Below are 16,922 nucleotides of genomic sequence, written 5' to 3'. Positions count from 1 at the left end.
TGCTGGCAATGGTCGAGAGACGGCAGGAACTGACCTACTCTGGTGATGGGATGGCCAGACACCCTGTTAGTTGTGCCATAAACCCATCTAAGGAAGGTCTGAGGAATCTGGATGCAGACATCCACGGCTGGGCCCTGGTGGAGCACTGGAGTCTAATTAGTGAGAAAGAAGAGGGTTTATATGAGCGAGAATTGTTGAAGCCAAGGTTGGATAAAGCACAGGGACAAATAACCAAATGAATGGAAGCACAGGATCTATGAACCAAAGGCTGAGGGGCCCCCAACTGGATCAGGCCCCCTGAACGGGTGAGACAGTCATTTGCTTGATCTGTTTGGGAGGCAGCTGTGTGTTGTTGCCGGTCCTGGCTAGTTGCATGAGTTGGCTGTTTGAATCCTGGGACCTATGCAGGGACGCTTGGCTCGGTCTGGGAGGGGGGGACTGGACCTGGCTGGACTGAGTCTACCAGGTCGATCCCGGTTCTTGGGGGAGACCTTGATCTGGAGGAGGTGGGAATGGGGTGGGTGGGGGGAGGGGGAGGGGGGCGAGAGGGGGAGAACAGGGGAATCTGTGGCTATTATGTTGAACTAAATGATGTTGTAAGTAAATTTACTTAAAAAAGAAAAAAAAGAGAGGCCACATGAGAAAAGGAAGAAACAAAGTGCTAAAGAGGCCCACAGAAATCCACAAAGATACCTCCACAAAAGATTGCTGGCAATGACCGCGAGACAGCCGCGACTGAGCTACTCTGGTGATGGTATGGCCAAACACCCTAATAGTTGTGCCAGAAACCGCATCCAAGGACTGAGGAATCTGGATGCAGACATCCACAGCTAGGCCCCAGGTGGAGTGCCGGCAGTCTAATTACCGAGAAAGCATATGGTTTATATGAGCGAGAATTGATGAAACCAAGGTTGGATAAAGCGCAGGGACAAATAGCCAAACGAATGGAAACACATGAACTATGAACCAAAGGCTGAGGGGTCCCCAACTGGATCAGGCCCTCTGAATAGGTGAGACAGTTGATTGGCTTGATCTGTTTGGGAGGCATATAGGCAGTGGCACCAGGTCCTGGGCTCATTGCATGAGTTAGCTGTTTGAAACCTGGGACTTATGCAGGGATGCTTGGCTCAATCTGGGAGGAGGGTACTGGACCTGCCTGGACTGAGTCTACCAGGTCGATCTCAGTCCTTGGGGGAGGCCTTGCTCTGGAAGGGATGGGAATGGGGGATGGGCTGGGGGCAAGGGAGGGGGGCAGGAAGGGCCAGAACAAGGGTATCTGTGGCTGTTATGTAGAACTGAATGGTATTGTAAAATAAAATCATGGTAATAATAAAAAAATTAAAAGATATAATTCAAACAAAAAAAGACTTTATGTTGAATATGATTTAGCCAGTGTACATGATTTCACTTGCATTTCAATTATTAGTAAACTCTAGGATAAAAATATTCTCATTTCTTCAGCTTATTTGTGAGCTTGAGGGCTTTATAATTTCCATATTCATGTAGATCTTACATATATAACCATATATAACATGATGTTACACATGTGCTAGTAATGTTTACATAATTTTGGAAGGCTAGAATTAGTATTTTTAGAAAACAAGAATATTTCCAATGTTTTTTGGTGTCTGTGTGTGTGTGTGTGTGTGTGCATTTGAAGGGTATAAAACAACTTTGTCTGCTGTTTTTCAATGCTTCCCGTTCTATTTAGAGACTCTTACCATCTCGAGAATTCTTTTCTAATGTATTTTTATTATTCTTTGAACATTTCATACTTGCATTCTATGTGTTTTGATCAAATTCATCGTCACTCCATTCCTCCACATCCTCTTAATCAATCCTGTGACACTGTCTCCAGCCAATGTCATGTACTCTTTCTTTCAACCAAAAATTTGTTTTCAATATATATGCAAGAGCTATGTGAATCTTCAAGTGATCCAGGATGGCTACCTAGGATGCCTTGAAATGCTCATGGAAGATCTCAAAAGGCTGCAGTTTGGGATCAGTAACAAAAACAGAAGAAAAAGAGGGTATCAGCTTGAGAGTGGGTGGGTGGGGCATGGCAGGAGATGGAGGGAGAGAAAGGGGGTGATAAAATTCTATTTCAACTAAAAACGTGTTTAAAAAATAGAAGAGGGGAGTTTTACCTGTAGAAGGAACGTGCAGGGCTACCGAGGATGCACCCATGAGTCTTTCCCCTCATTGTTCCAGTGCTAGAATGACAGGTGTGAGCCACCACAACTTTGCTTTTTTCAAGGATTCTGGGGATGGAACCGTGGTCCTAATGTTTGCTTTAGCAAGCACTTTAAATGACTGAGCCATCTGCCTGTTTAAAATAGTTCCCTTCCTAAGGCTTCCCTAAGTCAGCATTTATATCACCCAAATGCAACATCTTGTGGGTGGAATTTGAAATAGAGATGATTGTGAATAAAAGGTTGGAAATATTATGTTAAAAAGAAGAAATATTAGGATCCATATAACTATCAATTTAAAAAATATCTGTCTATCCCCCCAGACTCTCGGTTCTGTGGGAGCCACATTCAAGCAGGAGCCTCTGTCCAAACCTGAATTGGTGATGGACACAAAACAACCTTACAGGGACAGGGGATTCAAACCCTGGCTGTTAGGGGAACTCTAGCTAAGCGCCCACCCCAAGTCATATGGCTAGGGTAGACTGAACAAAGCTGAACGCACCAATCACGAGCCCAGCTCAGGGCAGTTGGGCACAATAATGTTCTCCATTGATGAGGAAGCATAGCCCAGCCCTGCATCACGGCGACCTGAGTCAGACAGTGTGACTCACACACAGGCCTGGGACTGCCCACCCTGGCCAAAGAGAAAACACAGGCCCACCTGGTACCTTGAAGCACCAGCCAGAAAACCATTCTTAGAGTGAGCAGAGGTGTGGTATGGTGTTTTGTGGAGAGAGGGAGAATGGTTCAGGTCCTGTGGATGGAGGCAAATCTCAAGAGATGAGAGAGGAAGGGAGCGGGCTGAGCTGGTGAGGGAGCTGAACCCTTGACCAGCAGCAACACATGTGAAAGAGAGCCCTGTGCTTAGTCTGGGAAGCACAGCAGAGATCATCTTGTTGATGAGAGCACAGGAGAACCAACCCTGAGGATGAAAGTGTGGGAGACCTAGCCCCACCCCTCGCCTTCCACACAGCAATACTGTGAGAGATGCCATTCCTCCAACCCCCCACCCCAACCCCTGCTCATCAACAACTGGGGCAGTGGGAGAGCTGGCTCTGTGGTCACGAGTGCAGGAGAGCTGTCCCCTACCAGTTGCAACACTGGGGAGGCAGGCCTTGCACCTCGCCAGGGCAGCACAACTGAAGGCCAGCACAACTGAGCCAACAGTGGTAGCACAGGTGTAGGACTGCCAGCCATGAAGCTGTGACCATGGGAGGCAAATCTCCATTACCCATCTGTCTGTGGCAACAGAGGCAGGGGAGAGTTGCCCTCCTCCTTGCCTCCTGCCGCCTCACTCATAAATACGGGAAGCAGGTAAGAGAGCTAGCCCTGTGGTCATAAGAGTGGAAGAGCCATCCTGACCCCACCAGCTGGAACACTCAGGAGTACTGCCCCATTTCCCATTTGCTATCTGGAAATGGGACCAACCCTACAGCTGCCCTGGCCCAGACCCAGGGTTATGACTTGCCTGCACCAACATGCACGCCATGTATGATCTGCTGGAGCACATGAAGAAGGGACATGACCCAAAGACCCAAATCTTCAGGGTCTCCATAACACAGGGCAGCAGCGGGATGTCCAGGAAGGGTCTTAATGGGGGCCCAGCACCAAAACTCTAGTGAAGACCAGGAGCCTCAAACTAGACCACTGACTCTTTGCAATGAACACTTGGAAGTGGAGATGAATGGACAAAGGGGTATACGGCGTGACCTACTGGGTCACAGTGCAGCTTCCATGATGAGATTTTTAATTCCTTCCGCTTTTAATTTATCTCATTTTATTGTCTTCTTTTTTTCTCTTCAATTTGTTTTATTTGGCGGGGAAGTGCAGGGATGGAGGGCAGATGCGAAGGGATGGGGAATGAATGGGATCAAGATACATGGGGTGTGAAAACACATAGAATAAATAAAATATTTTTTAGAATTATCACCAGATCTTTCCCAGGAAAAATAAATAAATGCATAAAATAAAGTGTTTGTAGTAGAATATTATTTTAAGGTGTGTTGCTTTTGCTTATGTTGCATTTGTTTTAACTCTTTGAAGCAGTGTTACTGTGTCTGTATAAAACACCTGATGAAAAGGAAGAAAGAGCAAGAGAACAGGTAGAGGAGGATGCTAGGGGCCAGCCACCCAGCCACACAGCCACCCACAGAGTAAGTGTGAAAGTAAGATTTACAGGAGTAAGAAAAGGAAAAAGCCCATAGGCAACGGTAGATGGGATAATTTAAGATAAGAAAATCTGGCTAGAAACAAGTCAAGATATGACTGGGCACTTATAAGGAGAATAAGACTCTGTGTGTTTACTTGGGAACTGGGTGGCAGACCCCCCAAAAGAGTCAATAGAGTTGAAAAAATACCCAACAACAAAATATTTACAGGGACATAATTGTACTTGTATATTTAGGAATACATATGTTATAGGAATATATTCATAGGAGTTTTGACCAAAGGATTCCCATGGAAATTTCCAAATAACCCAGGCTGTTGCCAAGACAATAGATTGTTCTCCACAAACTGACAGCAGCTACTGATTGCTGAAGACAATGCCTATACAACCCATTGAACATGGAAAGGTTTAGCTGGTGCCTACATAGAACCATTAACCCTTCATCCTGGTGTCTTTAGTATGGGGAGTTACTCTGCAGGCTACCAAAGGAGAAACACAAACACCAACAGACACAAAACCTTTGATCTACAATCTGACCTGCCTGCAAGATGTGCCTGGGCAATGGTGACACAGAACTTGTGGGTGTATATACCCTTGATTTAACTGAAGACTCACTCCACAAAAGGGAAACCATTCCCAGCACTGCTTGAGCAGCCAAGAACCCCAGATGAGATAGCCCAGAGACCCAGGGTAAATACCATACTACTGGTCTTGAAAAAAAAAAAGTAGTGATAAAATGGCTCCTAATGATATTCTGCTATGCTCATATATTATTGTCTTATTCCACTACCATCAGAGAAGCTTCCTCCTACAGTACATGGGAACAGATATGGAGAACCACAGTCAGACATTGCAACACATAACTCTAAATAAGCTCTCTCCATCAAGTCCCTCCCCTCAGAGCTCAGGGAACCCCAGGGAAGAAGAGGGTGAAAGAATGTAAGCGCCAGAGGTAATGGCGGACACCAGGACAAGAAAGCTCTCTATATTAACTAATCAAAGCTCATATGAATTCACAGAGACTGAAGAGGCATGACAGAACTTACAGGTCTGCACCAGGTCTTCTGTATATTTGTTACAGCTTTCAGTTTAGTATTTTTGTGAGATTCCTTAGTGTGTGTACTCTGGGTCTCTGATTTTTGTGCCTTCTCTTGGGGATCTTTTACATCTGTTGGTTTGCCTTGTCCAACTTTGATGTGATGGTTCTTGCTTTGTCTTACTATATTTTATTGTGTCATGTTTGGTTATCTCCTAGAAGCCTGTCCTTTTCTAATGAGAAACAGTGAGGAGTAGATCTGGGGGGAGGGAGATTGGGAGGAGTAAAGGGAATGGAAACTGTAATCATGATATGTCAAGAGAGGCAGAGCTTTTTGTCCTGAACGCCCAGTCCCAAATACCTGGCAGGCACTTTCCAAATTATTACACAGAGGCTTATATTAATCATAAATGCTTGGCCAATGGCTCAGGCTTGAAATTAACCCATTTCTATTAATGTATGCATTGTCACATGGTCCATGGTTTACCAGTCCTCTTTCATTTTGCTTCTTGGGCAGCTGGCTCTCCACTCCCCATGACTCCACCCCAGTTCATCTGATTCCTCAGTTTGATTGTTCTGCTAACCTTATCCTGACTTGCCATAGGCCAAATTAGCTTTATTATCAACTAATGAGAGCAACACACATTCACAGTGTATGGATGGACCATCCCACAGCAATAATATTTTGTATGAGAACAGAATCTATTTTCAATAAAAGGGAAAGTATTATATATTTATAGGAATAAAGTTGTATTTTTGTATTTATAAATATATAGCATAGAAATATACTTATAGTTACATATATATATATATTTGTAGGAATAACACCTCAATGTATTAAAACATTCATAGGAATATAATTGTACCTATATATTAAGGAATATACTTATAGAAATATATATTTATAAGAGTGATATATATATATAAATATGTATTTACTGTATGAGGGTAGTGGACAATAAAATGTCTCTCTCCATAAACAGATTCCATGGTAAATTCTAATTCATGGAGTGTAATGTGTGTTAAGCAATCACTGATTTAAAAGCAGATATTTATTACAATGTAATAAAACCAAGACTACTGCTCTTATATATATTGTTCATATACATATATATATTGTTCATATACATTTATTTTTGAATATATATATATATATATATTAACAATCTGTGTATCTACAGAGTTAAAGAAATAGAGACAATGAAAATGGAAGAGAGGCCGGGCGTGGTGGTGCACGCCTTTAATCCCAGCACTCTGGAGGCAGAGCCAGGCTGATCTCTGTTAGTTCGAGGCCAGCCTGGGCTACCACGTGAGCTCCAGGAAAGGCACAAAGCTACGCAGAGAAATCCTGTCTCAAACCCCCACCTCAAAAAAAAAAACCAAAAAAAAAAAGAAAGAAAATGGAAGAGAGCCAGGCTTTTTATAGGAAGAGCTGGAGAGAAGAAAGGGGCAAATGATATAATTATAGTATAAAAAAGTAAAAAAGTCATTATTAGAAAAGTAGCAATAACTTTCATACAGTGTTAACTCTGTGACCAGACTGGTCTACAAGGTGACTGTCAAAGTCACATGCTGAATAACTGTTAGGTATCACATCAGTAACTAGACTGGAAAATCCTATTCAGTAGACAGACTCTGTGACATAAACTTATGTTCAAGTAGCAACATATGGCAGTTGTTTAAATAAAAACACAAATTAAAACCTTCCACTGTGTCTGTTAGTAATAAATGAGACTCAACCATTTCAGTATGATGTGCTTCATGCACAAAATTGTTTTCACTCCTAAATCCCTCCAGGGACCACACTGTGGAAATTTCTAGAATTAACATCTACATTTTAAGTAGATACATGTCAAGATTGTTAAACAACATTTCAGGGGAGATTTTGACTATCATCATCGTCATCATCAGTAGTTGCAGTATTTTGAAATTATAATAACAACCATTCCTCTGAGATTGTATCTTTTTTATTCCCATCACCACAATGACAGAAACTCACAAACTTGGTACAATGTTCGCCTTAACTCACTGCCCATTTTACATAGTGATCAAGAACACTGGGGAAAAGATTCTATGGTGTAGACAGGACTAAAATGAGAAGTTAGATTACTGAGGATTCCTAGTTCACAACTCCAAACATTACTACCTCATACTTACATTTCCTTAAACACACACAAGAGTGATACACAGAGTCATGACTCCCAAGATTTTGACTTTATTAACTATTTCAAACATCAATACTTAAGAACAAAGGCACAAAGCAGTGCATAATTCACTGAATATAGACAATGAGGCCTTATCATATATTTTTTCTGAAACAGATTATTTGAAACATTACAGTGGAAGTTTATGATCTAATTATATAGCAATTGTGTAACAAATCTATGTTGCATCTTTCCAACACCAAAAGATCAACTATGATTCCCATCACTATTATCCTCAAGAGCAATAAAGTATATCTGAAATAATTTTATATTAAATATGTTTAATCCTACTGTATGTTCATGTTCCTGACAATAAGTGTGATTCACCATATAATTCAACTGATTAAAAATAAAAACATTGTTATTAATTAAAATATTTAATGGATTGTTAACTAAAGTTAAATATTGAAGTTTTAAAATTTGAATACTAAAAGTATCCAGCTTGAGTTAATGTAATTTCAAGAGAGCTTTCCTTATTTCATGTTCACATGAATTTTATGCCATGGTACATTACAAAGGTGACTCTACATAGGTTTTGTCGAGGTCTGAAAAATATGGGAAGATACATGACATGTGTGTTTTGCATCAGATGATGCAGGATGTTCGCTTAAGTCTATAGCTTCAAAAAACTAACATTACATTGCCAGGTACAGTCACAAAATAGAAACAATTATTAATGGAATGGGTTGCACAGTGGTGTGTTAAAAATAAGAAAACTCAAACAGTACAATCTATCTCAACATCTAATCAAGTAACATTGTTTCTTCCTAGTTGATATTATAATGTATTTCTGTGTCAAAAAGTCAGCATCTTATTTCAAGTGGGTTTCTTAATACTTGAACTATAAAGCATATGTGAGTATAGCACTGGGTAGATATATCCAATTATGTATGGGAGAAAACATTTTTCCTGTCTGTTTCTTAGAAAAATAAATTTTCATCATCTTTTCCATAAGTTGCACTGGTGCAGAGATATATATTCACTCATTTGTTTTCAAACATTATCATGATGATTAAAAACTTTATTTTCAATGCATATACACTTTCTCTGTGGAGTATGTAACACTGTAGTCCTTAGGCGTTTTCACACACTATAGACAAGTATGATATTGGAGCTGAATTAAAGATATAACCATGAGTCATCAGGAACGAATTAATCTCAAGTACACATCCCTTATCCATCAAAATTACTTGAACAATAAATCTAACTCATTTCACTAAATGTTGACTCTAGTTCAGACATGAGGTCTTAAAGGACAGCAACACTTTACCATTTTTATAAGTCCACGAGCTCATCAATCAAATTACTTTAAAGTTCCTGATATTAAATCAATATCTTAGATATATTGTGATAGAAATGTATTCTGACAAACAAAAGCAGAAAATTTTGGAATTCTGTTTTGTTGCTCATAAGGAAACATGGGTGAAGTTATGTGCTATGTGAACCATTCAGACTACATATACTTCTTATTTTGATTTTTGCAGAAGATCATCACTGAGTGGATTCTACAACTCAGTAACAGGTAAAATTGGAAGATATACTACCTGAAATAAACAGATAAACATTACCAAATCCTTGATGGATTTTAGACACACCTGGAACATGAAAATATGGCATAGGAAGTTGTGTTTGAGTGTCTGCATTATTATTTGAACTTAAAAATTAATTCATATCACAGTGTTCACACTGTTCACACCAGCTTTCCACATAGTCTCACCTTGTTTTCAGGTGACTTTTCTGGGGGTATCATTATTTTGATGGGGAGATTCAGAAGAGATTGTTGGTTTTTATAACTGACAGCAAACTGATTAATAGATACGCCATGCAGGATTCCAACAGTCACTCTTCTAACTCCCCCATCAAATGCAGCAAGGGGAACAAATCCCACTGAAGAAATGCATGAAACTGAAGAGGAAATACAAAATTCCTCTAAAAAATTATAAATGTCTATAAAAATGGTAATAACACTGTTATTTTGTATAAAGTAAGCTGATATCAAAGCAGTTCATAGAGTCTTGATTCCAATACACAGTTTAGAAAAATAACGATGAAAAATCATTTAAAGTTGATGAAATTTAATGACCTATTCTTTATTTGTATTATTTATATGTTTTCAATTTTTTGTTTTTGAAAGGTAGAGCATGATTTCTTTTTCTTTCTTTCTTCCCATTTTAACAACAAAACTAACAATAAAAATATAATAAAAAAAAAAACATCACATTGAAGTTGAACAAGGTAACCCAAGAGAAGGAAAAAGAGCCCCCAAGAGAAGGCATGAGATTACAAGATCCACTGGTTCATACACTCAGGAATCCCATAGAATTACTACACAGAAGGCTATAATATATATGCAGAGGAACTGGTGCAGACCTGTGTAGGCCCTGTGCTTGGTGCATCAGTCTCTGTAAATTCACATGCAATTTGCTCAGTTGATTAGAGGGACTCATTCTTCTGGTGGCCTCCATCCCTTCTGCCTCCCCAACTCCTTCCCTGATTTCTCAGGAGACGGATTTGATGAAGGCATCCCATTTAGAGTTGTGTGTTCCAAAGTCTCTCTTTCTCTATGTGTGTAATGTCTAGCTGTAGGTCTCTGCATATGTTCTCATCTGCTGCCTGAGTTAGTCTCTCTGATGATGGCTGAATGGGGCAATGAACTATGAGTAAAGCAGAAATCATTAGGAGTCATTTATCATTCCTTCTTTTTAAAACCAAGAGTATTTGATTTTACTCAATGTTTCTGAGCTATCTAATCTCTTGTTCTAAAACACCCACACAGTGTTGGGTATTGGTTCGCTCTCATGGAGTGGGTCTTAAGTCAAATCAGACATCAGTTGGTTACTCACACAAATTCTATGCCACCATTGCCCTAGCATATTTTGCAGGCAGGATAGACTGTAGCTCAAAGGGTTTGTGGCTGGGTTGGTGTTTACATTTCTCTTTTGGTAGCCTGCAAAGTACCTTCCTGAACCTTCCTGAACCAAAGACACTAGAATAGTGTTTTTCTTTTAAAAAAGAAGGACGGATTTTCCTGTAAAGTGTATCATAAGAATGGGCATGAGTGAGGGTCTGCATGCAAGCTCTTGCCTCTATGTTTTTATCTTTCACCTTATTTCTCTATTGTTTTCTAAATCTGAGACAAAACTCAGAACATACACCTCCACCATAATGTTCATGGTACGTAGTTTTAAGGTCCCCCATTAAGGGAATGCTATGCCTCTCTGCCAAAAGAATAGAATATTCCATTGGGTGCTGATATTCCATTTTATATCCCTGAAAAAATAACATTTTGGCAGATGTTTTAAAATGCTCTTTTATCTTTTTTTTTTTTTTAACATCAGAGAGACATTAAGCTCACTTCCTAAGATTGCTCCCGTCTGCCTCTTAGGCCATCCTGGCTATCAAGCCCCATGTACGGAAAGACATTCCATAGAAAGTTTGCATTATGTTGTGAATATCATGTTTGTGATATTGTGACTAATATTTTCTCATCTAATTAGGACAAATCAATGAATTATGTACTTATTCCCAATAAAAATTATTTCTTGTTCTATTATCGACTATTTCAGTTTTTATCTTAATTTTTATTGGTTTACATTTTGTTTTGTTTTGAGACAAGGTCTCACTATGTAGCCCTGGTTGTCCTAGAACTCAATATATAGACCATGATGGCCTTGAATTCTCAGAAATACAACTTCCTCTGCTTCCAAGCCCTGGATTGAACAGCATGTACACCTTGCCTGGTTAATCACATTTTTTAAAAGATTTATTTTATTTTTTTATTTTGTGTGTCTGTGTATGAGTATGTGAACCAGGTGGGTGCAGTACCTGTGGAGGCCAGAAGATGGTGGAGATTTCCCTGGAGCTGGAGTTACAGATGTTTGTATACTGCAATGTGGTTGATAGCAACTGAACTCAGGTCTTTTGCAAGGGCAATTGCTGCTCTGAACTAGTCATCCCAAACTAGATTATTTTTCAATAGTTAGAGTGGAGTTGTTTGTTGTATATTATTATATCACACTGTTTTTGAACACAGAAATGTATGCATGAGAAATCATTTATTTAATCAGTGAAGAGGCAGTACTATGGTAGGAGGATGGGAAGAAAATCCATGAAGCAGGGAATCTTGCTTCAGAGATTCTGGCTTTATAGGTAAGATGAAAAGAAAAAATGAAAGGTGAGTTATCTTCATTGTCATGATTCTCTTTTCACGGAAAAAGTGATGTGGGAAATATTCCTGATCTTGCTGTCATCCATGAAGCTTCAAAAGCAAAAAGCAAAACAAACAAACAAACAGTAAGATATTCATGGGCTGATGGGACTGACAAACTTTCTGAGATTGCAAATGAAAAAACAATGGTTGAGGACTATAGTGGAAGGTTTGATAAAAATGACAAATGTCAGAGGGTTAGGTCTATGTTTGTCCTTTCTGACTTCCATAGCTTTGTACTGGGCTTTAGATAGACAGTTTTCTATATAAATCTTGATTATCTACCAGAGAAAATAAGTATGTGCAGTTGTGTCTCAAGAGATTTCTAGAAAGATCATCTACATTTATAGTATTTCCAAACACAAGATACACTCTTGATTTCCACAAATATTACTCATTTTCAATAATTGAGAATTTCACAAAATTTTTCACATCAAGATAAAAGAAATCTACACTTTGCTTTAGGGGGAGAGTTGCTTCTTGTCATGTTATAAACACTAACGGCAATGTCAATCATAACTTTGCCACATTTGAGTATATATAATAGATTTTTCTATTAAATATATAACTAATCGACTAAGGGATGAATTCTACCAGATTAAACAGTGAAAGCTCTTCTGCCCTGTTTGTACTTACCCATACAGCGTCTTTATTGATGACAAGTGTCTATGAAAGATTGTTTTGAGAAAGGGAGAAAATAAGCACAAATAAAAAACATTGTTAAATTCCCTTAATATTTCCAGTGATTTTGAAATTTAAAAGTGTGAATCAATGATTGTTCTGAATATTTTCAGATGCATTTGTGTGCTGTGTGAAACACAATGGTGTTACCTGCGGGCTCCAAGTGCTGGATATTCTCATTTGGAATATTGAGTTTGTTCGCCAGCTTCTTAAGCTCCTGTTTCTGTGCTTTGCTCAGACTCTCTTCTTTCCCTACATTGCATGGAACAGAAAACAAATGTCCCTTAAGATACTGGGTAACTCAGAGCAGCCCCCAGTTAAAATGGGTCACTTGGTACTGACCCATGGAGACATCCTACCTTCTGGACTATCCCTCATCCCAATTCTGCTCAGCCTAAGATTTCTAAAGTGAAAAGAACACATCTAATGGAATCAAAATGTGAGTAACCATGACCTCCCCCACCTTGAAGACTAAGTATGTTGTTGTTGTTATTATTATTATTATTATTATTATTATTATTATTATGACAATTATGATTATATTTATTCATGCTTTCCACATCAGCATTTTTTTTTTTCAAAAGGGGCTGTATGGAATCCTGATAGTAGGAACCAGTGAACTAAATATCTGCATGGTCTGACTTTCCATTTTATTTCTGTGTAGATTCTAGAATCCATACCCAGGAATTGTTGATTATTATTGAAATGAACAGTTAAATCAGGTGAACCAAATATCAACAACCACCCAAACCCTCACCTCACCCTCTGTATCCAACACTCACCCATGCCCACTCCCACCCCCAGCCCCCACTCTACCCATCCCTCTCCTCATAGCTTTGTCAAACAATGCAAGCTAATTTTTTTTTAGTCTACTTAACACAGCTGAGATCACATGGGAAGTGGGAACCTCCATTAAGAAAACATCTCCATGGTGGCGCATAATAGAGAGGCAGAGCCAGGCGGTGTGAGTTCGAAAGCCTGGCTACCTCCCGCAAAGCTACAGAGCCTGTAGAACATCCATCAGAGAAACCCATTTTCCAGACTGACAGTTGATGTGGAAGGGCCACTGTCCTCATGACTATTGTGGTGGTGCACCTGGGCTGGTGTCCTGGTTTTATAGGAGAGCAGGCTCATGAGATGCAGCTGCACCCGTTCATGACAATGAGTTCCTGGCCTGACTTCCTTCAGTGATGGGCTACAATGTGGAAGTGGAAGTTAAATAAACTCTTTCCTCCCATACTTGCTTTTGGTTATGATGTTTTATCCCAGCAATAGAAGCCATATGAGAGGCACCACACTCACCAGCAACTAAAATCACATTTGTCTCCTTTCCACTGTTGTCGACATTAACATTGTGAAAGATGATGATGCCATCTGCCTTCTCCATAACTCGGAAATAATTTTTACCAGAGTCTGCAAGTAAAGCAGAAACAACTTAGAACTCAGTAGAATTGTCAGGGTTTTTTTCATTATATTTGACATACTTTTCACACTTTTTATTCCTTCAATTGCATCACAAATGTCCTTCACAATGACATAAAATTGGAAATGAGAGCTACAAAGTAGGACACACACTTTAGACGCTACCTTACTCTTACAAAAAAAATTCTATTTTCAATAAAAAGTGTATAATTGCATTAAGTCTCCACAGCCTATTTAAAGTAAAACTCATCAGGCTAATATTAAAATAACACACTGTAGACCAGAAGTTGTGGCACACATCTTTAATCTCAGCACTCAGAAAGCAGAGGCAGATGGGTTTCTGTGAGTTCAAGGCCAGGCTGGTCCACAGAGGAAGTTCCAGAACCGTGGGGCCTACACAGAGAAATCTTGCCTCAAAAAAAAAAAAAATAGCAACAACAAAAAACACACTGTATAGTTTTCTACAAAATAAAAAGTTTAAGAAAGCAATCAGGGAACATCATCATATTGTCTTCTGAATATCATTTAGACTTCTCCTAAATAATAGGCACGGAAATCTGAATTTTTACTCTTGTTGGTTTTAAGCAAAATTCAAATTAAACAGAATAATTTCTTGCCAACTTGCCATATTATATATTGCCCTTCTTAGCTTTGGGACTTGAGTCATTCACTCCTTAAGTATTTCTGTATATGTAAAAATTTCAAATTTCATATTCAACAAAATCGTATCATCTGAACTAAAAGAAATACTATTGCGAATGACCTTTAATATTTTAGATGATCTTCCAGTCATTTTCAATGGTTGTCAACCATATGCCATTCATATCCTAGGATTTAGTTTGACGTGTCTCTAATAATTTTTTCCAGGAATGTGTGTATTCAGTTTAACTTCACATATTCCAATAAATGTTTGGAAGTTTAGTTAGGATTTTGAAACTTTCAGAAATTATCAGATGGAATTGTTCTGGAATCCGGGCCCCTTGATGTGAGGCTTGGGCCAACAGTGCCCATTCTCATTCTCTCTCTCTCTCTCTCTCTCTCTCTCTCTCTCTCTCTCTCTCTCTCTCTCTCTCTCTCTCTCACACACACACACAACACACACACACACATACTCACAGTCTGTAATATATATGCCATCTTTCTCTTTTCTTCCCACAACTGTGTGTGTCTGGCATTCGTCTTCCACCCTTAAAAAAAACAAACAGCAAAAACTCACCTCTGAATTTACTCTTTCCAGATTGCTAATATTTCATTTCAGTGTTGGTAGCATTACTGTTGAAGTAATTTTTGAGTAGGGTAAATAAACCCATTTTTGAAGACTGAAACAGCAACTCTGGGGTCATGATTGGCATGGGCAGTAAATCTAGGCTTCCAAGAGTAGACTCTGTCCTCAATTGTCTACACTCCTTTACTATTTGTGACTGGTTTCAACCAGAATTACCCAACATGCTAAGACCATAGGAAAATGGCACAGCCAATCTGGCTGAAGTCAAGGACACAACTCAGGCTGTGGCTGCTGTTCTCTGAATACACCCAGGAGACCAACTCCATTTTTCATGCATAGCCCACATATTTGAGTGAAAATTCCACAATGACATTCATGTTCCTATTTCTCAGTCCTGTCCCTGTGCATTGGGTGAATGTCACTTACTTGACCTTGAATGTGATTGTGAGTGTCTGGCATTCGTCACTGCACTCCATGTGCTGAAAGTAAGCTCTCAGAGGTCCACCTTTGAGTACCTTCTCCACATTATCTGCACCTATGTAAAGGGTGCGCCAATTCCCGTCAACCTAAGGAGCACAGACCCCATTTTGAATGTCGATTAGTCAATCTATTTCCTGTTTTTTCAGGAACATTCATCCTAATTATTACATATATTTTAGGTCAGTCAACAAGTAGACCTAGTAAAATGTAGATGTCTTCTTTCTGGAGAGTAAATCGTGAAATGACATCATCGCTCCTTCACACTAGATAGAAGCTGGGACACTGAGATACAGTTCACACTGTGTCAATCAACTACAGGGAAATTCCAATCTGGAATTTTTGCATGTTAACCTTCCTTCACGTTGTAGGCAGATCTCATTGAAAGCATGTAAGGAGTTGGAAAACACAAGATTGAATTACAGATAGGATTTGGATATGGTATGGAGATATATTTTATGACGTAAGATGAACATGCTCAAACCAACCTCAGGGTGTATATGAATACACCAGACCCTTTCATCCCCAAATGCACATACCTCTGAGGGAGTGATTTCAGGATTGTTATGATGTGCAAAGGACACACCTAACAAGAGCGAGCAGCAGGAACTTCACCATGATAGAGCCTGGATTCCCTGCTTCTGACAGAGTTTGGAGTCCGACAGGTGTTGGAAAGACCCAGAATCTTCTCCACCTTTTATAGTATTTATCTTTGGCCTGAGATGTGGTGGGTGGATTGTCCACAGTGAAATTCTGATATATCCTGTTTGGCGGCAACAGCCATGGACAACAATTCTGTTTTTCTGATAGCTTCCTGATGAGACTAATTTGATTTAAGCCATGAAATTGAACTTTCTGGCCACTGTGGATGTGGGAAAGCTGTCAAAACCCACAAACATTCATGTCCCTAAAGTCCAACTTTCTCATTTGGAAGAGGTGGAAAATGTGGGGTTTTTGACTCTTGTTTTTTTAACTATGATAAATTCTCCATCAGGCAGACCCTTTGACCACTGAATACAATATGGATATTAATCACTTTTCATTCAATTAAATATCACTAGACATGTATTTCTGGAACATTTTGTAATGTTGGAACATTGTGCAACAGCCTTTGAGAAGAAATGTGCTGTTTTATTTCCTGGGCAAGAATTTACAATTTTGATTCATGATATGAAACATTTTTATAACTTGATATTCTCATCAATAATGTGAATTTTTTTTTTTTGTTTGTTTTTCGAGACAGGATTTCTCTGTGTAACAGCCCTATGTCCTGGAACCACTCTGTAGATCAGGCTGGCCTTGAACTCACAG

The 16,922-nt window shown here is 39.3% G+C and overlaps 1 protein-coding gene across 1 annotated transcript; it reads right to left on the bottom strand.

Moving 5' to 3' along the window:
- Nucleotides 1-12,637: 12,637 nt before the first annotated feature.
- On the bottom strand, nt 12,638-16,229 carry LOC114689082 (odorant-binding protein-like; the record flags this gene model as incomplete). The annotated part of the gene is given in 6 exon segments (XM_037201813.1): nt 12,638-12,739; nt 13,790-13,900; nt 15,026-15,096; nt 15,561-15,700; nt 16,151-16,202; nt 16,204-16,229. Coding segments are annotated over 6 exon segments (502 nt in total), but the record flags the coding sequence as incomplete, so codon positions are not given.
- Nucleotides 16,230-16,922: the final 693 nt, after the last annotated feature.

The sequence above is a fragment of the Peromyscus leucopus genome, unplaced genomic scaffold, assembly GCF_004664715.2.
Source record: "Peromyscus leucopus breed LL Stock unplaced genomic scaffold, UCI_PerLeu_2.1 scaffold_1493, whole genome shotgun sequence".
NCBI lineage: Eukaryota > Metazoa > Chordata > Mammalia > Rodentia > Cricetidae > Peromyscus > Peromyscus leucopus.
The sequence above is the reverse complement of the archived record's forward strand: the minus strand, read 5'-3'. Positions and strand labels throughout refer to the sequence as shown.